This window comes from Rhinoderma darwinii, chromosome 7 (assembly GCF_050947455.1).
Source record: "Rhinoderma darwinii isolate aRhiDar2 chromosome 7, aRhiDar2.hap1, whole genome shotgun sequence".
In the NCBI taxonomy this organism is placed as follows: Eukaryota; Metazoa; Chordata; class Amphibia; order Anura; family Rhinodermatidae; genus Rhinoderma; species Rhinoderma darwinii.
Genome location: NC_134693.1, coordinates 135,702,547 through 135,729,863, shown reverse-complemented (window position 1 = coordinate 135,729,863; position 27,317 = coordinate 135,702,547). Strand labels below are relative to the sequence as shown.

The 27,317-nt window shown below is 44.1% G+C and overlaps 1 protein-coding gene across 2 annotated transcripts; it reads left to right on the top strand.

Moving 5' to 3' along the window:
* Nucleotides 1–301: 301 nt before the first annotated feature.
* On the top strand, nt 302–23,372 carry RAB7A (RAB7A, member RAS oncogene family). Of its 2 annotated transcripts, XM_075831775.1 has the most exons (7): nt 302–438; nt 11,462–11,537; nt 16,095–16,165; nt 18,187–18,313; nt 19,820–20,038; nt 20,299–20,427; nt 21,721–23,372. In XM_075831775.1, exons 3-7 carry the CDS (start codon nt 16,113–16,115, stop codon nt 21,814–21,816), a joined length of 624 nt encoding a protein of 207 aa, XP_075687890.1. In that variant the 5' UTR covers nt 302–438; nt 11,462–11,537; nt 16,095–16,112; the 3' UTR covers nt 21,817–23,372. The 2 variants fall into 2 exon arrangements, with proteins under 2 accessions (XP_075687890.1, XP_075687891.1); XM_075831776.1 differs by lacking the exon at nt 11,462–11,537.
* Nucleotides 23,373–27,317: the final 3,945 nt, after the last annotated feature.

Genomic DNA, 27,317 nt, shown 5'->3' with positions numbered 1-27,317 from the left:
TAATAACCATAGGAACACCAATGATTGAACGAGCGTGCGAATCGTATCAGCTGGTCTACGACCATCTTGAGACCTCATTCAATGACAACCCAATTTCTACACAAGAGCAACAAGTCTACGTTACTGATATTCTGTCCTCCAGGAAAAACAACATCCCCCACCCATGTATTATGTGACACCTCGCCTCAGGTAATATGGCCGAAAATAAGTGACACAGCACATCATGTGATCTGACATAATCCCCGCCTCTCTTTGCAAAATCCACCAATCGACGTGAAGGAGGGGAAGGTGACGTCAGCAGCCCCATGACCGCTTGTCACTTCCGCTGGGAAGAGAAGGGTTGGTAGGGAGGAAGCAGAAAGCAGTAGCATCGGGCCCGGCGGAGAATAGGACTGGCCCGGCACACGACCAGACGCACTCGGCATTTGTTCACCGCGGGTAAGAAGGGCGGCTGTTCCCGGGAGAGTGCCGGGTGACATGGCAGTGGGAGGGCTGGAGGCCTCATCTTTGTATACGACCCCCAGGGAGGCCTGAAATGCACGGAGGCCCTGGGTGGGGAGACCCCGGTGTAGACCTATCCCTGACAGCCGCTCTGTGTCCTGCCCGGCGGGGGCCTGCACCTCCCCCGACATCTCCCGTTATCCCTCGGCCTTCTCCTTGTTGTTTCCATCTGAGATCCCGCCCTCTCACTGCCCAGTGTCCGGCATCCTGCCCCCAACACACTACAGGCGGCGGACACCACACAATACTTAAAGGGCAACTCCACTCACTAATAATACTGACGTCAGAGCCCGTGTTACTGAATTACATGGTATCAAAAAAAGATATTTTACTTATTTTTTTTTTTTAAATATATCCCGTCATGCTTCAGGAGGGAGCACAAATTTCATTTTCTCTTTAGCCTGAGAGGAGCCTTTTCATGTACTTAATGTTGTTAGTATAAGAGGCCAAGAGGAGTGGAGGATGAGAAGTGACAACCGCTCAGTGAACATTTGAACATTTCTACCTCGCTTAAGTTATGGTTAGTCAAGCCCATTCACTTGTTAATGCCCCCTATATACAAGAATATAACTACTATAATACTGCGCCCTATATATAGGAATATAACTATTATAATACTGCCCCTATATACAAGAATATAACTACTATAATACTGCCCCCTATATACAAGAATATAACTACTATAATACTGCCCCCTATATACAAGAATATAACTACTATAATACTGCCCCCTATATACAAGAATATAACTACTATAATACTGCCCCCTATATACAAGAATATAACTACTATAATACTGCCCCTATATACAAGAATATAACTACTATAATACTGCTCCTATATACAAGAATATAACTACTATAATACTGCCCCCTATATACAGGAATATAACTACTATAATACTGTCTCCTATATACAAGAATATAACTACTATAATACTGCCTCTATATACAAGAATATAACTACTATAATACTGCCCCTATATACAGGAATATAACTACTATAATACTGCCCTCTATATATAAGAATATAACTACTATAATACAGCCCCCTATATACAAGAATATAACTACTATAATACTGCCCCTATATACAAGAATATAACTACTATAATACTGCTCCTATATACAAGAATATAAGTGCTATAATACTGTCCCTATATACAAGAATATAACTACTATAATACTGCCCCTATATACAAGAATATAACTACTATAATACTGCTCCTATATACAAGAATATAACTACTATAATACTGCCCATATATACAAGAATATAACTACTATAATACTGCTCCCTATATACAAGAATATAACTACTATAATACTGCTCCCTATATACAAGAATATAACTACTATAATACTGCCCCTATGTACAAGAATATAACTACTATAATACTGCTCCTATGTACAAGAATATAACTACTATAATACTGCCCCCTATGTGCAAGAATATAACTACTATAATACTTTCCCTATGTACAAGAATATAACTACTATAATACTGCCTCCTATATACAAGAATATAACTACTATAATACTACCCCTATATACAAGAATATAACTACTATAATACTGCCCCTATATACAAGAATATAACTACTATAATACTGCTCCTATATACAAGAATATAACTACTATAATACTGCCCCTATATACAAGAATATAACTACTATAACACTGCCCCCTATACACAAGAATATAACTACTATAATACTGCCCCTATATACAAGAATATAACTACTATAATACTGCCCCTATATACAAGAATATAACTACTATAATACTGCCCCTATATACAAGAATATAACTACTATAATACTGCCCCTATATACAAGAATATAACTACTATAATACTGCTCCTATATACAAGAATATAACTACTATAATACTGCCCCTATATACAAGAATATAACTAATATAATACTGCTCCTATATACAAGAATATAACTACTATAATACTGCCCCTATATACAAGAATGTAACTACTATAATACTGCCCCCTATATACTAGAATATAACTACTATAATACTGCCTCCTATATACAAGAATATAACTACTATAATACTGCCTCCTATATACAAGAATATAACTACTATAATACTGCCCCCTATGTGCAAGAATATAACTACTATAATACTGCCCCTATATACAAGAATATAACTACTATAATACTGCTCCTATATACAAGAATATAACTACTATAATACTGCCCCTATATACAAGAATATAACTACTATAATACTGCCCTCTATATACAAGAATATAACTACTATAATACTCCCCCTATATACAAGAATATATCTACTATAATACTGCCCCTATATACAAGAATATAACTACTATAATACTCCCCCTATATACAAGAATATATCTACTATAATACTGCCCTCTATATACAAGAATATAACTACTATAATACTCCCCCTATATACAAGAATATATCTACTATAATACTCTCCCTATATACAAGAATATATCTACTATAATACTGCTCCTATATACAAGAATATAACTACTATAATACTGCCTCTATATACAAAACTATAACTACTATAATACTGCCCCCTATATACAAGAATATGACTACTATAATACTGCCCCTATATACAAGAATATAACTACTATAATACTGCTCCCTATATACAAGAATATAACTACTATAATACTGCTCCCTATATACAAGAATATAACTACTATAATACTGCTCCCTATATACAAGAATATAACTACTATAATACTGCCCCTATATACAAGAATATAACTACTATAATACTGCCCCCTATATACAAGAATATAACTACTATAATACTGCCCCCTATATACAGGAATATAACTACTATAATACTGCCCCCTATATACAAGAATATAACTACTATAATACTGCCCCTATATACAAGAATATAACTACTATAATACTGCCCCTATATACAAGAATATAACTACTATAATACTGCTCCTATATACAAGAATATAACTACTATAACACTGCCCCCTATATACAAGAATATAACTACTATAATACTGCTCCTATATACAAGAATATAACTACTATAATACTGCCCCTATATACAAGAATATAACTACTATAATACTGCTCCTATATACAAGAATATAACTACTATAATACTGCCCCCTACTTTTCTTCTAGTTCACTGAGGCGTCTTATTCACTCTTCTTTGGTCACTGCGGAGCTTTTGAGCATGGGAGATCTCTATAAGGGCCTGTTCACATCAGCGTTGGCTGTCCGCTGAGGGGTTCCATCTGAGGTTTCCGTCGTGTGAACCCCTCAAAGGAAAGTCAAACGGAAACCATTAGCAATGTTTCCGTCACCATTGATATCAATGGTGATGCAAACGGAAGCTAAGGTTTCCGTTTGACTTTCCGTTGAGGGGTTCACACGACGGAAACCTCAGATGGAACCCCTCAGCGGACAGCCAACGCTGATGTGAACAGGCCCTTACTCCTCTTTTAAATAAACCCGATAATCGGCTTCTCGCTGCAGATCAATGTTCCATTCTGACCATCCGCTGCGGGCACTTGCCGCTGCCGTTGCAGAGTAAGGCCTCATTCACACGACTGTAGCCATGTGCACGGCCGTGATTTTCGGGTCGGTCGGCAGCGGACTGTCAGCCACGTGCCGCCCGCAAATCGCGGGCCATGCACATGGCCGCTGCCATTATTTTCAATGAGCCTGGACCGCAGAACACGGCCGTAATAAGACATGTCCGTTTCTAAAAACTGTAGAAATGAATGGGGCCGCAATTCTCCCGTGGATTTTCGGGGGAATTGCGGCTGTAAAAGCATGTTCGTGTGCATGGGGCCTTACATCTTGCTTTTCTGATTAGTGGGTGCCCAGTAATACATGGCTGGGCCGGGGTTACCTTAGCGGGCGCCGCTCTTTGTTAGCAGATCCGTCTTATGGAGGGGGTGACCATTCCCCTCGACTAGGAACGGGCTGACCATATTCGTTAACCCCTTGCTCACTTCTGTGGTTTGGCACCATACAGAACTGATGGAAGACGGGACGTACCCGACGGATGTAAGACTGCGCTGCCGGTGTCTGACTCTTTGTATTGTCACGTTAGGCAGCATATGGCGTCCATTGATTTCAGTGAATGGTAGAAGTTCTCTAAGGGGGGGAGGGGGATTTCCCTCATCAGCTGACCCTTCCTCACCCTTTCGGCACATAAAAAGGAGTCCCCCCCCCCCCCCCCCCCCCTCTTTTAATATCTTCTGGTTCTCATTTATGAACTTCTCGCTTCATCTTTTTGTTTTTTCCTTGTTCCTCGCCCCGAATGTTAGTTCAAATTTGCTTCCTTTTTTTTTTTTTGTTTAGGAAATTTTTGTTCACGGCAGTTACTGTTTCATTGCGCAGTAATTTTCTGCTTTTGTCCTCAATGTTACATGTTCGGTCAGGGAGGGATGTAGTATTGACATGTTGGGGGTTACAATCCATATTACATCAGCAGCGGTTCTCAACGTTTTCGTCTCTCGATCACCTCGTCCTTCCTCTTTTCTTCCCCTTTTGGAATCTTGACCACTGTTCTCATCAGGGGCTGCACACTACGGCGAATTTATATATATTTTTTCTTAGAAGGGTCCCCGGTGTATAAGCTGCTCACTGGGTGTACTGCAGCTGGAAACCCCCAACGTTCAGCTGAAATCGGTGGGGGCAAGTGTTTAATTCTCCTGCAGCACCCCCGCAGGCGTTGGGAAGTATTACATCGTTCTTATTTAAAAGGGTTGGACTAGAATCAACAATTATCCCCTATTCACAGGATAGTGGATAATCGTCTGATCGCTCTGTTCCTCACTTCTGTAACCCCCCACTGATCGTAAGAAGGGGGATCACGAGTCCCCATTTCCGCCTCACCCCTTGCAGTCGATGAAGAGCTTGAGTTTAGCAGTGGTGGAGCATGCTCGACCCCCCCACTCCATTGTCACGATACCAGAATTGGAACTTCGATACAGATACTTCATGTAGTATTGCGATACTAGATTCCAAAATTATACTCTGCCAACAGTAACAATGTGAGGCGCGAGGTGTGATACATTTTGAACCTCCATGTGCCTCAAGTTAATATTGATTAACCCCAAAATGTACCTCAGTCGTATTGGGCAACGTTGGGTTAATGTGAGAGGCACATGATGGGGATAATTAATATCAATGTGAGGCACATGGAGGTTCAAGGTTTTTAACAGTGTGCCTCATTAGTAAGAGCAGTCTCTATTTAAATTATTTTTTTAACAGCGTGCACAGGTTATAAATGACGCTAAACGTCTGTTGTGCAGGTTATTACGGTCGTGACGATACCAAATGTGTGTGTTTTATGCATTGAGACTTTGTTTTTCTTTGAACTAGCCCTAAAGAAAGAAAAAACACGTGTTTTTTGTGCTGTTTTTTGTGCTGTTTTTTGTGCGGAAACAGATTTGGAAACCGCGGCAAAAATGGCTTCCATTGATTTTTAATGGGAGACTTTTTTTTTTTTTTTTTTTTTTCTTCCAGCAGTTTAGAAGCAACATGCTCCTTCTTCCTGCGTTTCCGTCTCTGACCTACCATTGAAATCAATGGGAGGTAGAGAACGCGGTCGATGCCTGCGGCTGAAAAACGCTGTAAAGAAAGTGCAGGCAGGTCAAAATCTGCCTCAAAACTTCCTGAAGGGGTTTTGAGGCAGACTTCTCTGCCTGCAAAAAAACTTTGTGTGAACATACCCTAACAGATTAATTTTTTTATTTAACATTACTTTATATTTTATTTTCCTTATCTTTTTAATGTACTGACATATATACTGATAGTACACAGGCAGTTGTTCTGACATACCTAAGTATGCCCTAACAACAGGAAATAGTCAGGCAGCCCTGGGGTCCTTCAATGAACCCTGGGCTCCATGTCCATATTTGGTATGTACCTCAATCGCTTCACAGGGATTCCCTGTGATATGATCATGGAGGGGGGGGGAGTCCCTGTTCTCATTTTTCCCTTGAATGCTGTCATCTTTTGATCGCGGTATTCAAGGGCATAACGGTGGAGATCAGAGGTTTCTCTGTATTAGTCGTTACCCCACTTGCTGTGCCCGCACGATCATCATGATCTGATGCGGTCGAGCAGAGAGGAGGTTCAGGACCCCGGCTATTAGACTATTATGACCTGTCCTGTTGATAGGTGATAACTGTTGGTTCTGGGAATACCACTTTAAATCGCTAGGCCGTCATATAATTCCTGGACATGCAGGGTCCTCTAGAGAGATGCCCTTTTGTCTCCTCTCCGCCCCAGCTGATGTACGGTCTGATATGTGGACCCCTCTCTCTTAATTTACAATCAGGTATTTGAAAACTATTTTAATATATGTACGATATAAATGAAGGTTGTTGCTTGCCACAATTCTGTCCTGAAATAGTCTGTGCTGCTGTGCGGTCCCTATTCTCTGTTAGTGATACACCCCCCCCCCAGAAAAAAATGTTTAATTTCCGTGTGGATGTTTTCCATCACGTTCCATCACATATCTGTCCCTATTACACAGTTAGAGTGGTTAGAGTAGTTGTTAATTGGCTCTGGACTATAATGGGCCAATCACGCTGCCTGTAGAGACGCTCAAATGTTCCTATTGGTTTAGTGCAATCATCCGGCCGTAGCGTTTTTGGCTTTGAAAAGGCAGGATTGAAGCGAGCCTAACATGGGTGCAGTTTTGTGCCACCTCATGGCTGCTATTTCTTACCTGACCGTCTTATCACAACCCCCAACTTTCTTCTTTTCTCTAAGACAAAGGGAAGAAGCAGAACCCCCCCCCCCCCCCACCAGCACCAATGATGCAGATGATCGGGAGCAGCAGGAATAGTTATCACAGGTGCAGGGCACTGATCAGACCAAGCACTAGCAGCAATAGTGTGTGACCTGGCCGACATTTAATCCTATAGGAGCCGTCTTCATTTCTGATCTGTGCTGCGTCGGTCCTCTCACCGCGGGGTTTCCCTGCTTGTCTACTGTGGGCTTTCACGCTGGATCATTCGGCCTTTGTTCACACATGCTGTCCCCTCCCTTGTGACTCAAGCAGCTGATCAACCACATGATTCTCCATATTAAGTCTTGGGATTTTGGAGGCTGCAGAGGTTTAACCCTTCATGAGCTGCCTCCTGGTCCGTACTCTGTTTTAGGTTTGGTATTTGTCGTCTGGGAATTCTAGCGCTGGTTCTGGTTTTAGCGTTTTATATTTTGCTCACATTTTTAGGTCATTTTTCTTTTTCGTTGGAACGTCTTATGGAGACAAACGTGCAATGTTTAGAACGTGGTACATCTTCCTAATGTACCCCAACCTGAATCTACCTGCCAGGGCTAATGACAGGGTTTTCTGGAGGCCACGGTGCGGATGTAGGGTAGCGATCTTATTGGCACATTATCAGGATTCTCTCGTCTGCAGTGCTAAACCCCTGTGCTCCCAACACGGTGGAAGCATTATGGATAAACCATCACTTGGTGCATTTTAGGAAGTTTTACTCCAGTTTAAATTCTGCCTACGGTCTGTAGACTCCTTTTTAAATGATTCGGACAATCTTTTTGTTGGAATATCTAGCTGATCATAGTGTCCTGTTGGGACCCCCAGCAATCAACTGATCTGTGAAGGAACCTGGCAGTAAATGTTAATTTCCCCTGCAGCACCACCACAGGAGAAATTAAGCATTACAGTTTACATTGAATTCACTGGCATGTCCACATAATGCAAGGACATTCCAGAGTAACAGGTGCTCTTTGTAGCCCCTCTGGCTGGTAGCTGAAGGTCCTGAGTAGGGGTCCCTTTTAGTAACTTAGAATGCCCTAATAGGGTTTTTATACATAGTTTTTCTAAGCCGCACACACCTTTTGAGCTCAGTATTAGACAGTGTTATTACAGCAGTGTTTTGTATCGTTGCCAGCCTCGCATACACACTGGGTTTTCGTGAACACTTGAGCTGGGAGGTGCGCTGCGCCGTCTTCTGGGATGAACTGAGATGTTTCGCTTGTAATTGTTGGATGATCCACAGTTGTGTTGCTTTGTTGTATGATAAAGCGGTAAACACACGTTTAAAGGGACCAGATAGTTAAAGGTGCAGATGTCCATTATAGCCAGGCTACACACCAGCAAAATGTATTCTTATTGACTGTGTATCCCCCGAATAAAGCTCATCTCCCCTAAAGATGGAATCTGAGGGGTCCTTGACCTGGTGTTTGCACCCATTCTATTAGCACCTTTCACCTAGAGTTAAAGGGGTTTTCCCATAATCCATATTTATCACCTATCCACAGGATAGGTGATATCTGATAGGTGGGGGTCCGGCCCCCAACGATCACGAACGGGTTTACCTTGCCATTCCTGGCAGCCAAAGATGGCGCTCGGTATCTCTATAGAAATGAATGGAGCGGTGGCCAAGCATGCGCACTACCGCATCATTCCTGTGGGGCTCCCAGGAACGGCACAGTAAGCCCGTTCTCGTGATTGGTGGGGGTCCCAGTGGTCGGACCCCCACCGATCAGATATTTATCACCTATCCTGTTGATGGGTGATAAATATTGATTATGGGAAACCCCTTCAAATACATCAGAGGCACAAAGCTTTTTCTTGAATGTTAGTTTATCTGCATTGATACATTGTATCAGTCTGGAGTCTAGAGGATTGTCTAGACTGGATATAAGTGTAGCAACTTTTCAGCAGTGAGACGTATTAGGTGTATACCGGATTTACCCTCTGGGTGCAAGCAAGAAAGTTGTCATTCCTTAACCGCATGCAGAGATCTTGAAAATGACAAGGCACAAGAGCATAAAGTTTTAAAAAATCTGAAATTTTCACTAAAGGGTTTAAGCTTTATTCAAATAGAATTTGAGGAATGTAATACAATAAGGGGTTAATTACATATGGATATTATATAGAATTATGATGACGATGTGTTGAGTGTTTGCTGTAATTACATTAGGCCGAATTCAGACGAACGTGGGGGGAACTCCGATGTGAAAATCGGCTGTTTTTCACGTCCGAGTTGCCCCCGTGCCGGTCCAGTTTTTACGGATCACATAGACTTGAGTCTATAGAGGAATCCGTGAAAAACGGAAGAAAATAGGACATGTTCTATATCTCAATGGATGTATAGCACGGTCGTCTGAATAGGTCCTTCACCAGAGCGCAAAACTGTCTATAGATAAAAATAGATCTGAACAAGTGGAATTCCTTGTGGGAGATTGAGCAAATCATTTGTGTGAAGCAAGCACGAATAATGGAGGAAGTGATTTTTGTGACGTTCGCGTGTCTGTAGAACCTTCCAGTCGTCTTGCCAGTCTGTCCTCCAGTGATCTGCACCCGCAGGGCAGGCCGTCCCGTCATCAAAGCCGAGGTCTAGTAAGATATATTACAAAGTTTCTTCTATTCGCTTGCACCATTGATTTATGCAAAGTTTGTTGAAATGTTAGTGACCATTTAAAGTGGCTCTGTCACCAGATTATAAGTGCCCGGTCCCTTACATAATCTGACCCGCGCTGTAATGTAGAGAACAGAGTTTTTTTTTTTTTTTTGAAAAACGATCATTTTTGAGCAATTTTAGATTTATGCTAATTTGTTTCTTAATGACCAACTGGGTGTTGTACAGCTGAGTGTATGAGGCTGACCGATCAGTGACCAATCAGTGTCCTGCACTTCTCATTGTTCCAGCCCAGCATGATCCACAGCACAGTGAGATTGTTACAGTGAAAGAAACTGGGCTGGAACAATGAGAAGTGCAGGACACTGATTGGTCACTGATTGGTCAGCCTCATACACTCCTCTGTACAACACCCAGTTGGTAAAAAGTAAAAATGCGCCCAGTTTTCTATTTAGAAACTCATTAGCATAAATCTAAAATTGCTCATAAGTTGCTCAAAAATGATCGTTTTTCAAAATAAAAACCACTGTAGTGATCTACATTACAGCGCCGATCACATTATGTAGGACATGGGGCACTTATAATCTGGTGACAGAGCCTCTTTAAGCGTTAGTAGGCAGCTACCTGGCATTGTGCTCACACTATTATGGCTTTTTTTTTTTTTTATTGATGATTGAGAAGCCTCATTTACATCTTATTTGGTTTACAAAATCTTGCTCCGCTAATACGCTCGTCCTGTACAATGGAGGCATTGATGAAGCTTTCACAGCAGCCGCTCCGTTCATGGTCTGTCCACTTGTTCTGTGTAGTAAATGAATTTTCATTGACTGCTGTTTGTGTTTTCCCTTCTAAGTCCATTGAAGCCTCTGATCTACAGGTCTAAACACAGACAGAAAATGTAACGTGTGTTAATGGAATAATCCAGGTGGTCCCATAGATTTCTGTTATAGATACTCCGTGATTTCTCAGGGCAGGGGTCAGCTACCTATGGCACACTATACGAAGCCCTGCAACTGCTATTCAGCCTAAACCGAGCCCAACGCCACTCCATTGGCTTGACTGATGCCACTAGCGTATGCCAACGTCAGTGAGGTTTCCTCAAAGAATTGGCACGTGGAGTCCTTTTATATTTGTTGTGTTTTTGTTTTTTTGTTTTTTTTAATTGGCACGCTGTATAAAAAAAAGTTGCCTAGCCCTGGCTTATCGTGTGCCTAAGTTTCCAGAAGCAAACAGCAGAATTGTGAATGCAGCTCTGGAGTATAATACAGGCTAGGACATCCGACCATTGCATTTTGTTGATGTACATATCACAGGGCATCAGACATGTTCAGATTTGCTTTTGTTAGTCATTATCCGGACGCCCTCCTGCAATTTTAATTCACTTCAGTGGCCTGGGATTGCATAATATACCCCTTACCCTAAAATATAAGTTCTTGTATGATCCCACTCTTCAGCTCTATCATGGCATGTAGCCTTAATTACAGTATCCATTTCCATTAGAAACTAGTTTTTTCTGGAGACCTCTTACGACTGGTGGATCCCTCGACTACATCCGGTATCTTCTATTTCTTCACAGGAATCCTGGTATCGGCGCATAGAAGTTCAGACCGGAGTAAAGTTCACTTTTTCCCCTTTCGATCATCCTGTTTTTGGTGAGTCAGCGGCACGTGTCGGTTGGCGTTGAGCAGGGTGACTCAGTTGGGCAGGGACTGTGCCGGTGTCTATTCGCATTCTTCTACCGTTCCTTCCTCTCAGGATAAACAGGGACTGCGTAGTTCAGCTCTGCTTCATAGGTCTAGTTATTTACCCTACAACTATTTGGTATCAATAGATTCCGTTTTTTTGTATCCCCATAGCTTTATAATCGGTTCAGTCATGGCACAGTGCTCAATTACTCACCGTTTTGAATATCTCTTATTGCTGTCAGTGATTGGAAACATTCTGAGGCTGAATGCTTCTCCTGACCTAATCCTGCTCACACAGCTCATGGGCTTGATACTGTGTCACTGTAGGGAAGAGTTACCTGCCTGGAGATTTGCTATGCCATGTTCTATATTGTAGCAAACCAATCAGCTGTGTGAGAAGGGGTAGGCTATTTGAACATTTCTATTCACTGACAGCAAACTGATGAGGAATTAAGACACAAAGCTTATTAGAAAGTTGCAGAGACTTTCATTATAAAAGTTATGAGCTCTGTAAGATCATTTTATAGTAAAGGCTTCATGGTTGGTGTCTGGTCCGTGTCACAAGTTCATTACAAGTTTTCTTGCTCAATGATTTACTCTCCTAATACTTCCAGGACTTGTTGAGAGCTCTACATCAAGAATAGCGCTCGTAGTTACTGGATTGCGTCATCGCTCTTAAAGGGCCACTAACCCTAAAGTCAACAGCTTAGGGAAGTGCAGGTTTAGGAAATAGCTGGCTGGCAGAGCCTGCTGAGAGTTGTAGTATTGTCCACCCCTGGATATCTGCAGGACAAAGACCACTGTATTAGTCCATTGGTTCCATGTAGTAAGGTCGCCGGATACACTGGATCACTTTCCTTCATTTTTCTCTGTTGTAGCAATGAGGCTTCTAAATCAAAGTAAATTCTTAATCGTGGCATCCGTGCCCCCTCGTCTGTTCTCCGCAGGGTGTTGTAATCCTAGACTTGTGTTTTATGACTTCAAGTCTCAAATGCCCTTTATAAAATGGTTGGTCTGCAGTGAACGTGGATTGGTTGTTCTCTCAGCGATTGTCCTGCAGTGTTCACTTTAAAGCCTTGTTCACACTGTGCAGATTTGATGCAGGTTTTGCATGAATTCTTTTTTTTTTTTTTTTTTTTTTTTTTTTCTCTCTTATGCCCAAATCAGAATTGCATCCAGGAGAGGAGACACTTTAAGGCCACCTGCAGATTTTGTTGCCGAAATTTACACAATCTACCGCAAAACCTTCTATGTGTGCGGGAGAACTTAGTGTCTCCTCTCCTGGATCCAATTCTGGTTTGGCTTAAAAAAAAAAAGTAATAAAAGAAAATGCATGCAAAATCAGCAGCAAATCTGCACCATGTGAACAAGGTCTAAAGGTAAAATGCTTCAACTATCCGCGACTCCAGGCACCTGCCTCATGACCTGCATGGAGTCCATATGTTGTATAAGTAAGTACTCCTCGTGATAGGGGTCTGTAATATTCTGCAGAGAGGGGCTACTACTTTATACACAGATATACGATCATTCACACCTTGCCGGTTCTGATGGGGTCAGGCTTCAAAGGAGGAACCCCAGACCAGCGAGGTGATACCAGGAGAACCCCGGAGGTTTCGCTCTCCACCCTGTGACCCCCCCCCCTCTCCCCCCATATGCAATTATATTTTGGGGAGGCTGCTCTTAAAGGTGACTGTATTGATATAGTATAATTCTGGGGGTATCTTGAAAAATATCCATGTGTGCCCCTTTTTCAAATCCATAACCAAACCCTTGTTGATGCTGCCATGTGAAGCGCCCCTCCCCTCTCAATATTGGATTGGTGAACAGATCTACATTGGATTGCATCCAGACTTACAAGGGTAAATTTAGGATTTGCGCGTCCGTTCTTACACAAGCGGGGGTCACGTTACTAGCTCATCACTAATAGTCACTAGTCACATCCATGTCTTTAGTCACAGTTCCATATTTGGTGGGGGAGGGGGTTGTTTTCTTGGCCGGAATGATTTTTGGCCTAACCTGCGTGTAAACAACCATCAGAAGACCTATAAAAACTGCTGCAGTCCAATGTTTTGCATTATTTGGGGGGGGGCACCATTCTTTCATTGACCATACAAGTCATTGCACCATCCGCTACTCCACGATACAGTCAACTTTTTCTGCATTGTCCAATACCTTTAAGTCACGTGTGACGGTACGCCATTTTTCTGATTATCGCGCATATCTAATAAATCTCCACCGTTTTTTGTAAATTCCTGCAAAACTTTTTTTTTTTAATATGACCCTATAGGAACCAATGAGGAATTGGTGATGTCTGGGTGAATAGTTATGCAGTGTACCTCCATAGATACTGCAGCGCGGTTACTCTGTGCGGCATCTAGCGGGGGTGATCAGCCTGTGATTGCAAATCTTCTCCCTTCTCTTCTAGCATTGGTGTAGACTGAACTGCAATACCAGACACTGCCTATTGATGGGAGAGGTGCTGTTTTTTTGGAAACCCTATAACATTTTGGCCCACGGTTTCCTTAATAGTGGAGCTTTACTTTAAGGCGGCCTCCCTGGCATACACTTCAGGGGACCCGCTTAGCCCGTTCTTGCCACAGCTGGCTGCTGCCTTAAGTGTTTCCCCTTGGTCTGTAGCGTGCCGCACTTGACATTCCTCTAATACAGGTGTGACGGATAAGAGCTGCTTACATTCAAGTGCCATTGAGCCGTGTCCATTATTTCTTGACTGTCTCTTTAATTCCTCTCATGCACTGTGACTTCAACTGTGAACTTATGAAAGGGGGGACGACGACCATGTCTTAAAGGGGTCCTCTGCTGTTGACCATCCCTACTTGTAAACCGGAACTCTTGACAGGCTGATCACAAAGTCTCTGGGACTCCGAGCGATCAGCTGTAATCTGGGGAAACATGGCACTAAGTATTCAGTTTCCCTGCAGCACCACCACAGGGGAAATTAAGTATTACACGGTGTCCATTCACATCAATGTGTCTGTACGACAGAACAGGTCCTACGGAGAGAGATGAGGATCCTGAACAGAGGACCTTTGAGATTCACTCTGAATTTCCTAATCAGGTGCACGAAAAAGTTTTGCAGGGTGAATGGTAATTATCCAATGCATAAACTCTCCATTGTGTTTAGCTCTTAGTATTGTGCGATCTTGCGGTATTTGCGTTCATATCAAGCTGCAGTACTGCTCATGGCCTGTGGTGGTGCTGTATACCATTTACTGCCTACTTATTAGTAGTAGAAATTTTGGGGAGGGCAGGGATTTTTTTTTCCCTTTTGACAGTCCCTTCTTGAGGACTACAACAGTCCGCCGCTCATCTTATTAGCTGTCCTGTTGAATGCAGTCTGTTCCCTGTTATCAGCCATTTCAGTCTAGGGTAGAGATAAGAGACCAAGTTTAAAGTCCTAATAAAACGGCACCGAGAATGTGGCTGATGGTCGACGAGAGACTTTGACGTAGACCTATTGAAGGTCCTTAGGCTTAATTGTAAGTCCCTAGAGAGAATTACACTGGTGTACACTCCACCTGCAGAACGTCCAGGTCATCAATAGTCCCCTAAGAACAGTCAACACCCAAGCAGACCTGCTGTTTACTGTTATTGTGACTGGTTAATGTCGCTATGACGTCACGTGTTATTAATGTCGCTATGACGTCACGCGTCGTAATCTGCACTGACCTCCTCTGTCCTGCCTCTTGATTTGCGTTTTTTTTTTTAATATCACCAACCAGTTTCCTTTTGCACCATTTAATAGTGTGCCCAGTCCTCCATAACCTCACGAGTAGTCTGCAAGATTAGCACAAATTCCCTAAAATACTCTGTGCTGCTGTACACCCTGCTTTTTTAACTATGTAACTGTCTCTTACCTTCCACTGGTTTCTATTTCTTTCCTTATTACCATCCTCACATAAGTGGACAGGTCACTTCTTCCTACAAGATCAGTGCACGCTTTAAATACTCTGTGCTGCTGTGGATTTTGAACCTTCACTATTAACCCTTCTCACGTCATGACACTGCCCTGTCATCATTACCATCACATGAGCAAAATGGTCACTGCTCCCCAAAAGATGAGCACGCTCCTCCTGAAATACTCTGTACTGCTCATTCCTTTTGCCATTTCTTCTAGTCTGTGAATCATTTCCTTCCTCCTCACACCAGTGGATAGATCACATCCCGGCACAGTCGTCGTCTCATGGTTGGGGATGTTCAGTCCCCATGCTCACAATCTGTAGTGTTCATTTTTGAAAATGTTGTGCAGAAGTTTTAAAAAGGTAAATCCACCTATTGCATCTCAGAGAGGGGTTTCCCTTGTGTTATTGGCCGGCTGTGTTTGATTAGTAGGGGTATGGCATTGTTGGGGGGTTTTAGGTCATCAATGTTTGATGTCTGACTATCTAATTGATTTGCAATCAGTGTTGTCATGGGGGAAACCTGTGAGCATTGTGTGGTTTTATATTTCATGTCCCCTCCTTGTGTTACTCTTGAGTAATTACTTTTCCTTCTCTCCCCAAACAGTTTTTTTTCTTCTGAAAGATGACGTCCAGGAAGAAAGTGCTCCTGAAGGTCATCATCCTGGGAGATTCTGGGTGAGTGGAGGAGCAGCAGCGACATTTAAGGGGGTTTTACACCGGGCGATTATCGGGCAGACGAGTGTTCGTAGAACAGGGAGACGCGCTGCCGACACGTTGATAATGTACGGGGACGAGCGATAAGAGTAACGAGCGCTCGTCCCCATCCATAGCTCCGTGTGACCGGAGCAAACGAGCACCGATCAACGATGTCTCATTGATCGGCGCTCGCTGCACCGGCCACAATCGGCCCATGTAATAGGCGCTCTACTTTCGGCCTGTGTTCTTATTTAAAGTGATATTCCTGTTATCACCTATCCACAGTGTAAGATTACTGGGGATCCGACCACTGGGACCCCACCGATCGCCAGAACAGGGGTCTCACGTCCACCCCCTCGGCACGTAAACGTTCGCCGGGAGGTGTTGAATGGAGCGGTGATTGAGCATGTCCCCTGCGGCTTCATTAAGGCCTCATTCACACGGCAGGGTTTCCCGGCCGGGTGCCGGCCGTTCATAAATCGGCCGGCACCCGGCTGCATTAGGAATAATAGACCCCTAATGGGGCTATTCACACGACCGATTTTTTGACGGCCGGAAAATCCGGCCGTCAAAAAATAGGACATGCTCTATCTTTGCCCGGACGCCCGGCTCCCATAGAAGTCTATGGGGCCGGGTATTACACGGCCATCACCGGAATGTGTTCCGAGTGATGGCCGGGTTTCCCGGCGCTTGCGCTCTATCTCCTCCTCCTCACAGCGCAGAGTGCATGTGAGGAGGAGGAGTTGATGCCATTCTGACGAATGGCATCGCTGTACACTGTTGCAGGGCCGGGGTGTACAGCAGGTGGAGGGAGCGCTGCGCTGGCTCCCTTCCCCTGCTTGTTAAAAGCACCCTGGCTCGGCGACACCTTCGATGGCGCCGCTAGTAGTAGTAGCAGCAGCTGCTGCTGCTGCTGCTGCTACTACTGTAGTGACGCCACTATAGCAGAGCAGGGAGGTATCTCCCCGCTCTGCTATGTGCTAGCCGCACTTTAGCTCCTTGAAGGAGCGGAATCCCCGTGTTTTCGGGGATTCCGCTCCTGGACAGAGCGCTTCATGTCTCTGTCCATATCTGGGCAGTGACATCAGGGGAAACTCCTGAAGCGGAATCCCCGAACACATGGGGATTCCCCTTCAGGAGCTGCCGCTGATGTCACTGTCCGGATCTGCCCGGCCCGGCACGGATGCATAACTTTATGCAAACCTGCCGGGCAAAATGGCCGATTTTACCGGCCGACACTCTGGCTCGGGAACGACCCGGTCGTGTGAATCCCGCCTAAGTCTGACAAACTTGCCGAGCGCTGTGAACTTGAAATGCAGTCGGTTTGACCTTATATTTTGAGTGTACGTTGAACGTATACGAAACAAACGTGGACAGAAGCGCCGTTCTAATGCTTCCATCTACGTTTTTTTATATTTACATATACGTTACACATATAGGCATCTATTTGTGTATCCGTTTAATGTATCTGGTGAATGTTAGAACCTCTTTTTCCAAACCGGATTTAAAAACGTGTATGTTGACATAACTTGTTCCGTTAGCGTACGTTACCATTGACTATAATGTATATATTATATGTCGAGTGAGGATAGAATAGCGTGGTAGACTCCGCTATTGTGCCCTCCAAATATAAAGTGTATACCGACGAAAAGGCAGTCATAAGTTTACTCTATAGGACTATGCTTGACCCGTCCACGTCAATGGCTATGCTTCATTCACTGGTGGCTAGTGAAGAAGAGAGGTCCTCTTCCCATACAGAGCCTTAATGGGGCTAAGAGCACCACTCTTGGCTACTGGCCATGTCAGGTATTGCAGCCGTATTTTAAGCAACAAACAAACTAGGACTTCATAGGTTGTAGTCAAGTTCTTTGATCCTGGTTTCCCCCAGATCAGTGGTGTATGGCCAGCTTTACCTTTTATAAAAGATCAGTCAACAGCAGCAACCACTGAGCAGCCAGACCGCTCTGTCCAATGTTAACTGTCTTATATCCTATTTTTAGGGTTGGGAAGACTTCGCTCATGAACCAGTATGTTAATAAGAAGTTCACTAATCAGTACAAGGCCACAATCGGGGCGGACTTTCTGACCAAGGAGGTGATGGTGGATGACCGGTTGGTCACAATGCAGGTACGAGTCTTTAACGCTGGTTCACATTTTGGGGTAATGAAAGAATTTGTCAAAAATAATGGGCAATCAGATTTACCCATTAAGGGGGTTGTCGCATCGAGGACACCAGAGGCGCATCGCTGCCATTGTCTGATTAGACTTCTGTGACCCTGGCCAACCGCTAAAACGATGGGATTGCTAGAATAGCGCTGCGCCACTTGGTCTTCTGTTGGGGTCCACTAGGTGTTTTCCGGGCATCTACATGGACAATTGGACATTGGTGGCAAATCCTAGCGATCTACCACCAATGTTATGCCTAGTGCAGAGGGTGCTGCTTGATACAGGGGTTCTCTTCTTGGTGTCCTGCTCCGCCCCCTCAGGCACTGTACTAGACCTTTTTTAACGTGCATCTTCATCCAAAATGATAAAATATACACGATTGTGAATGTTCCTTACTCCTAATTTGCATATTTCCCTTGTTAGAATGGTCATCCTGCTATTTCTACTTTTGCAAACCTTGTCGGCCATTTTGGATACAATGGAGAATTTTCTAAAGTCACCCGGTCACCCACCTGCACATAGTCTATACTGACCCTTCCAGACATTCTCTCCCTTCTTAATAGTTGTTAATCTTGTTTGTTACGCCATAGACGGAGATCGGCAACATTGATACTACAATTCCCAGCATTCCCTGCCAGCCAAAGGCCTTCGTTTTCCAGTCAGAGTCCATTAGGTCATGCTGGGAATTGTAGTTTTACAACAGCTGGAGTGCCGCAGGTTGCTAAACCTCAACCATAGACGGTGCCTATTTGGATTAGAAAATGGGAAGACAATCCTCGACTGAGGAGAGGACATAGAAAAATCTGAATGCATTTTTCCGAACAAACCCGCCCGGTGCCGTGTTCCCTGCCCATCTGGCACCGGTTGCCCTTTACATATCATCCCGATTAGATACAAAGCCGAATCTTTGCTAAATCCTAAAATATTCTTGGCGAAGATTGATTTCTGTAATCTCGTACTGGTCTCTATGGCAACTGTTCCGTCTAAAGTGTCGTATGAGAGTCACATGATGGTGACTGTGCAGGAAATATCCACCACGTCCTCGTTTTTGCTTTGATCAGCCGTTTTTAGTTCACTAAATTTTGGAGTCTACTAATGATCTTAAAGGGCAATGCCAGGCGTCGTTGGTCTTGGCATAAATGGCGCAGTAATCTTTCCAGGGATGGCTTTATAGGGTCAGCACCTCAACAAACCGCTCCCTAGATCTCAGCGACCCCTGTGAGGTTAGCGAGCTTTTGGATTAGTCACACGTTTTTTAGATCCGTGGCAAAACCTATGGCACCATGTTTCCTATTGGATCACATCTACTATAACTTTAAGGCTGAACTTTTTGAAACTTTTTTTTTTTTTTTTTCTTCTTGGGAGAAGCAGAAGCATTGGGTCGGTGACAATGACTTTATCTCCACTTGATGGCGCGATAATATCCGGATTCATTATCTATATCCTGTAAATGTTTCTCCCCTGTAGATTTGGGACACAGCAGGACAGGAGCGCTTCCAGTCTCTCGGCGTGGCCTTCTATCGAGGAGCCGACTGCTGCGTCCTGGTCTTCGATGTGACCGCGCCGAACACTTTTAAAACTCTGGACAGTTGGAGGGATGAATTCCTGATCCAGGCCAGTCCTCGAGATCCTGAAAACTTTCCATTTGTCGTCCTGGGAAACAAGATAGACCTTGAAAACAGACAAGTAAGCGCAGATCATGTATCTTATAATGTAGCGGATTCAGCGGCTCCTGGGCATGACGGAGGCTTTTTCTAGAATAATCATACTTAAAGGGGTTCTCCACCTAAATTTTATTTTTTGATGCGGTTTCTCTATCCCTTACTAATGCATTGACCATAATTTAACCCTTTTGCGGCTGCAAAATCCCATATATTGAAGTGTAAAAATGATGGTAAAATTCCATTACGTCTCCTCTCTACATTGCTCTCCCTTTCTTTCGGCAGGTCACCACAAAGCGGGCACAAGTGTGGTGTCATAGCAAAAATAACATCCCTTACTTTGAAACCAGTGCTAAGGAGGCTATAAACGTGGAGCAGGCTTTTCAGACAATTGCACGGAACGCACTTAAACAGGTAATCCGGAAATGACGGCTCCACTCGCCCGTCTGTATTATAGGGCTCTGCAGGGTATAAGAGAGGCGGCTATTGGCTGTAGAAGCAGAATAATATCTCGTGACATCATAGGTGTAGGATTTATGTGGATGGCAGAACTGGTAGGTAAAAAAAAATAAAATCAGGGAGAGAAGTGAGCAGGGACTATGTATTTCTATGTATCTTGGGTGACTCTGTGACTAAATAAAAAAAAATCGGCAAGGATTTGTGTTAAATTCCTGAGTTCTGCTGTTAGGTAGCACGGTCCTAGTTAAATCCTGAGCATTCTCCACATTCGGCTGGGATCGGCACGGCTCTCACAGAGCGTCTAACAGAGTGCTAATCGCAGGCGAAGGTGGAGGGCGCTCAGCTGAACACTTCTGCAACTTTGTTATGGCAATGGTGGGAGTCCCAGCACCCAAGACCCCCACCGATTAAAAGGGTAACTGTCAGACACCATGTGGTGTTTTTATTTTTTTTGTGAAGATTACTTTTTATATAAAATATATCTTTATAGAGGTCAGAGCTTTTGTTTATCTGAAACCAAGCACCAAATCCCCTGCGTAGGTAGTTAAAACCAGACCGGTCTGGTCTATTAGTCCAAATGATGCAATTGTGTTGTCTAACTAATAGCGATCAAATAATACAGCGGACGCTTAGTTAGGAGGGGAGCGCTTTTGGACTAATAGACCGAACTTGTCCCCCTTAAACAGTGCATTTTATGGCAACAGATTTCTTTTTGAAGGGGTTGTCCCAAGATTAAATATTATCCCCCTGACCACAGGATAGGTGATTACATGCTGGTTGGTGTCTGACTGCTGGGACCTCCACTGATCACAAGAATGTGGGGGGGGGGGGGCTGTCCCGTTCCTCCAAAAGAGTGGAGTGGCAGATCCCACATGCTCCCTGGAGCATGTGGGCCTACCACTGCATTAATTCTGATCAACGGGACCATTGTGATCAATGGGGCTCCCTGCAGTTGGTTGGGGGAATGCGTTTAATTTTGTGATAACCCCTTTCAATTATAAAATTCTGGTTGCATGCAGCCACCACTAGAGGGAGCTCCACTGCATCATGTTTTCTGATTCCGTTCCATGTATGCAATTAGTGCCCTCTAGTGTTGGCTACAGGCAGCCAGAATTTTATTCTGGGATTTGGAGCTCTGTGTGGTGGTCAAGGGTGGAGATTTACTTTCGGGTTGTGCCATGAAATGAAATCCTGTCCGGTCAGCATAAACTGCTCATCTGATGTCCCCCTCTCACCCCCTCTCTCCAGGAAACAGAGGTCGAGCTGTACAACGAATTCCCAGAACCCATTAAGCTGGACAAGAACGATCGGGCAAGGGCGTCTCCGGAGAGCTGCAGCTGCTGAGGGGAGAAGGTGAACCCGGAGTCCTTCACTAACAGATATCACACTTAGGCCTTCGAACACAAGACCCTCCCCTCCCCCCTTCCTGCCCAGAGTGTAAAGGATAAATATTAATCGCCTGCGCCCTCTCCAGCTCCCAGGCACCGGTCCAAACGGAAACAGACACCTGTATTATAAGCAGAACACCACCATCATCCTCATCACTCCCACCACCCTCCCTGTGGACTACGCGCCCATGTTGGGTTAACCCTTGCCTTGCCAAGCGGCCTGCAACAAGCAGACGTTGCAGACCTCTTTGGGGCGCTAAGCGGTTAACGCGAGATACGTATATACTGTTTTTTTTTTTGTTCGAACATAACTTAATTTTTGTGTCTTGTTGAGAGACGGGATTTTTTTTTTTTTTTTTTTGGTTCTTTTTACAGTTTTTGTGTATAATTAACATATGACCTGAAGATAGATAAACCTTTTAATTGTTCGGTGTCCCAACGAAGGCTCTCGCCAGGAAGGCTGCATATCGGTCATTCTTTACAAGCTCGGCGCCCGGTGTCCGCTAGGTCCGAGTTTTGTATTGTATCTGTTAATCGCTTATTACTTTTAACTAATCAGAACTTTTTACAGAATCCATTTATGATGTAAACGCTTCCTTAGAGCAGAAAAAAGTACATGTTAATATATGCAACCTATTAAATGTGTAAATTAGTGTAAGGATATTGCTTTTTTGATTAAGTATTGACAGGTAGAGAACGTAAAAATAAGGACACCTCCTTACAATTTGCGCGCTTCGCCTGCAAACGTTAAGACGCGGCATATACGGCTTTGCAGGAGCAAGTTCTGCTGTTCAAGCCTGCCCATCTCCTACGCACAGCGGGGGCAGCTACATCAATATTTGGCCAATCTATTTCAGTGGGAGCTAGTCTCCGCCCCCGAGGAACAAGGCATGCAGTTCATAGGCTGAATGTTGACCCTGCCTAAAAAATGGCTGCCCCCACTGTAGTCAATGAGTACAGTTTAAACACACTGCTACTCGTTCATTTCACTATCCAAGCTCTGTATCAATGATGTGAATATGGAACTTTATTGTATGGTTAAGTCCAGGTATTATGACGTCATCTTCTCCTTTTCCTCTTTTTATATAATCTTACCATGTCTGCAGGGGACACTTGCAATGCTCAGATTTGGGGGGAGTAGATTTCCCCAATTATCTTGAGTGCGATTCCCAATCTGGGGTGTAATATATGTTTCATTCCCCCCCATTGGCAGGTGACGTAGTATTAGGAGCCCATCCCCCCCCCTCCCCAATGCTGCGGATCAGACTCTTGTTGATATAAAACCTCTCTGGCAGTTTAGCTACCCTAATGTCTGTTTTCTTGAGTTTGTAGCTTGCTCCCATATAACATTTCTACCTTTTTTTTTTTTTTTTCTTTTTTTTTTCTTTGTATTTTTGTTTCTATTTTCTTTTTATTTGATTTTGTTTTCTTCCGTGCGGTCTACATTCTATTGTGTAGGCTCGGTTCCTCTGTAAAAATGAAAATGATGCCAATAAACTTAACGCGAAAAGATTCTGTGTTTGAATATTACTCATCTTATACTGGTCTCGCTTATAATTTAATTTTCTGCTACTCCAATCACATCCAAAGCTGCATTCAAAATTCTGGTTTACAGTAAACTCCTATTGCAGAATGTCCAATCTCTCAGCTGTTTTATCATTTGTCTCTACAGTGTATTCTCTGCTGTGGCACATTTTAGGCAGGTACATGGAGAAAAGGTATCAAACAATAGCGCAGAAGAGAAGGTGTGTTCCATAGCAACTAGTTTAGGCCGCTGCATTATCTTCCAAAAGTCTTTTTGGGAAAAAAAAATAAGGCAATCCTAACTGGTAAAGCAAAATTCTTCACTTTTTTTTTTTGTTGTCCTTTTTGCACTAGCAAAGAGCTGATAAGGAGGACACGATGCCTCAAATTAAATAAATAGACGCCTTATAGGATGTTATGTAATGTGACTTCTCACCAACATCCTGTGCTGGATTCCCCCACTTATAATAGCTGATCAGCTAGTCCTTGGGAGACCCAACAAAATACAACCCCCCCCCCCCTTAATGTGTGCAAAATGACGGCCCACGTAACACTCAGGGCTCCATCAAATTGATGTTCTGAACAATACTGCGCAGTGCCACCTAGTGGTAGAAATATTTATGTACATATTCTGCCTACAAACAAGTGACAAATTATCATAGGTTTCCTGGGTCAGAAATCCGTAATTAAATAACTCCCGGTTAAAACACTGACATGCGACATCTATACAAATGGTATTTGTAGAGAGATATACAAATATTAATGTGGGCTTTGTATGACGTGTTGGCTTTAATGTCGTAGTTTGGTCCATGGGTTAATCGTGCTCTGATGTCCGTGGGGTCCCCTAATTATACCCAGAGTTTGGCTCTGTTCACCCATTGCGTATTTTTTGCAGATTCCGCACCGAAATTCTGCAACAAAGTACAGTGTAAGTGAATGGGGTTTTAACGAACCCTAGTCACTCGATGGGGAAAAAAACCAAGAACTTGCTTCTAGGAATGATCAGTTGCAGTAATGCTGCAGATCTTTACTGTGGATTTCATTTATTGCAATGCAAATGGTAAAATCCATAGGGTAATGTCCTACCATAGAGCCTGTGGTGGGAGGCAGTCAGTACTGAATTGCATCACCTGCTTGCAATGACACTATTATACCTGCAGCAGTCACTAGGGGGAGCTCAATGCATAGAGATTTAATAGCAGCTGTAGAAATCTATCCACTTAGCTCCCCCTAGAGGTGGCTACATGTTGCTAAATTTATATAATTCAGTCCCGAGAAACTGCTCACCTAAACAGATATACATCATATGGCCAAATCTATGTAAACACCTGTCCTAATTATTGAGTTCAGGTGTTTGTGACCCCACTGCAAAGTGGTGCATAAAATCAAGCACACCGCTATATCTCCCTAGATCCTCACTGCCTCTGAAAGTTGCATCAGCACCGGAACTGTGTTCGGGCTTCATGGCATGGGTTTCCACGATTGCTGCAGACAAGCCTAAGATCACCATGCACAATGCCTAGCGTTGGCTGGAGTGGTGTAAAGCACGCCGCCACTTGTTCTCTGGAGGGATGAATCACAGCTCACTATCTGGCAGACTAATGGAGAAATTTGGGTTTGACTCATGCCAGGAGAACGTTACCTACCTGAATGTATAGTGCCTATTGTAACATTTAAAAGGCGGGGGATAATGGTCTAGGGCTGTTTTTCAGGGTTTGGCCCCTTATTCCCAGTGAAGGGTTAACGCTACAGCATACAAAGTGATTTTGGACAATTGTAGGATCCCACTTCGTGGTTTGGGGTTCAGTCCTTTTCTGTTTCAGCATGACTGCCCAGTGCACACAGCGAGCAACAAAGACATGGGGTGAGGAGGTTGGTGTAAAGCAGGGGTCTCAAGCACGCGGCCCCTGGGGCTGTCGTCTGCGGCCCGCGGGACACAGAGCCGTTCGCATCAGCTCTGCTCCGAGACACTCGAATTACCTGAGATTGCTGTCCACATATGAACAGCGATGTCTGGGGCTTCCCCAGAGCCGGAGTCCTGTGCAGAGCGCTAGTACAGGCTCTGCTCTGGGACTCTGTCGAATTCCCTGACATAGGTGTCCATGTTTGGACACACGATGTCTGGGGCTTCCCCAGAGCAGGAGTCCCGTGCAGAGCGGTAGTATAGGCTTTGCTCCGGGACTGTGGAATTCCCTGACATCGGTGTCCATACATCGACAATGATGTCAGGGGCTTCCCCAGAGCAGGAGTCCCAGTGATGTCAGGAGGACAGCTGGAGTCCCAGGAAGAGCCTATTAGCGCTCTGCCCGGGACTCCAGCTCTGGGGTTGCCCCTGATGTCTCTGTCCATATATGGACAGTGATGTCAGGAGCAGAGTGCTAGAAGTGGCTCTGCTCCGGGACTCAAGCTCTGGGCAGGCCCCTGACATCACTGTTGCAGCATCTGCGGCATTATCTGCGGAGGGCACTGCGGCATTATCTAGGGGTGTGTTGCACCATCCACAGAGGGCACTGCGGCAGCACCATCCACGGGGCTGCCCAATCTTGATACGTATGTCTGCCAAACGCTGCTAACTGAGCCACTGTACTGCATTTAGCGACACTTAAACTGGATTGTTGAAATAAGCACGTGGAGAAATATCTCAAATTTTAAATCTAACGGTATTATTATAGTAGATCAAATAACTAATTAATAATAATTTTGTATTGTATCAAATTTGAAAGTAATGCGGCCTGTTAACTTCCCATTTTTTCTATATGCGGCCCACTTACCCGGCCGAGTTTGAGACCCCTGGTTTAGAGGAACTCGAGGGACCTCAAACAATCTCCTATAGGTGTGATGGTCTGGTGTCCACATACTTTTGGCCAGGTAGTGCATAATGATAATACCAGCTTTAGGCTGGGTTCACACGACCTATTTTCAGGCGTAAACTAGGCGTTTTACGCCTGAAAACACGGCTCAAATACGTTGGCAAACATCTGCCCATTCATTTCAATGGGTCTGCTGACGTACTGTGCCGACGACCTGTCATTTACGCGTCGCTGTCAAAAGACGGTGCGTAAAATAACAGCGTCGTCAAAGAAGTGCAGGACACTTGGGACGTAATTTGAGCCGTTTTTCATTGACTTCAAGGAAGAACAGCTCCAAATTACGTCCGTAATTGACGCCTCGCAAAACGCGAGTACGAGCAATTACGTCTGAAATGACGGAGCTGTTTTCTCCTGAAAACAGCTCCGTAATTTCAGCCGTAATTGTCGTTATCATGTGCACATACCCTTAGGCTACATTCAGAAGAGCGTTGGCAACCTCTGACGTGAGAAACGCTTGTCTTTCTCGTCCGAGGTGCACCCATGGAGGACGTTGTTTTAACGGCCTTCGCGCTCGTCTGAATGAGCCCTTGGACTTGCCTTTAGCCTGAACATTATTTTATAGTCCGGATATATCTCCGACAATGTGGCTGTGTCTTTTTGATCTGCTTCACCTTGGAACATAACCGCACGGCGCTCTTCAGGCCATTACACACCAGCTCTGCTACATCATCATCTGCCGGAGAGTTCTGTGGGTGGATTTGATTTTTTATTTCTATGAATCCGGAATATGACTCATTCCTCAAATTTGTAGAAGTGTTTGTGCTGTGGATTTTGAAGCTTTCACACCAGCTTGCCAGGGAATGCCTCCGTTTTTGTGTGACCGGAGCAGCGCGTCCTGGGAGGGGCAGCAGTTTGGTTTATTTTAACAACCAAAAAACATATTGAAAGCCGTGATATAATGTGCACGGGCCAGCACTGTGAGACGCGCCACATAAGGTCAGTGATGTGATCTATTACACAAAGCTGTAGACATGATCCTATCCATATGGGACAAGTCCGGAAGAGTTGTACCATATGTGTGGTTTTTTTTTTGGTGGGGACTGAGCGCTTCTGATGGTCAGAT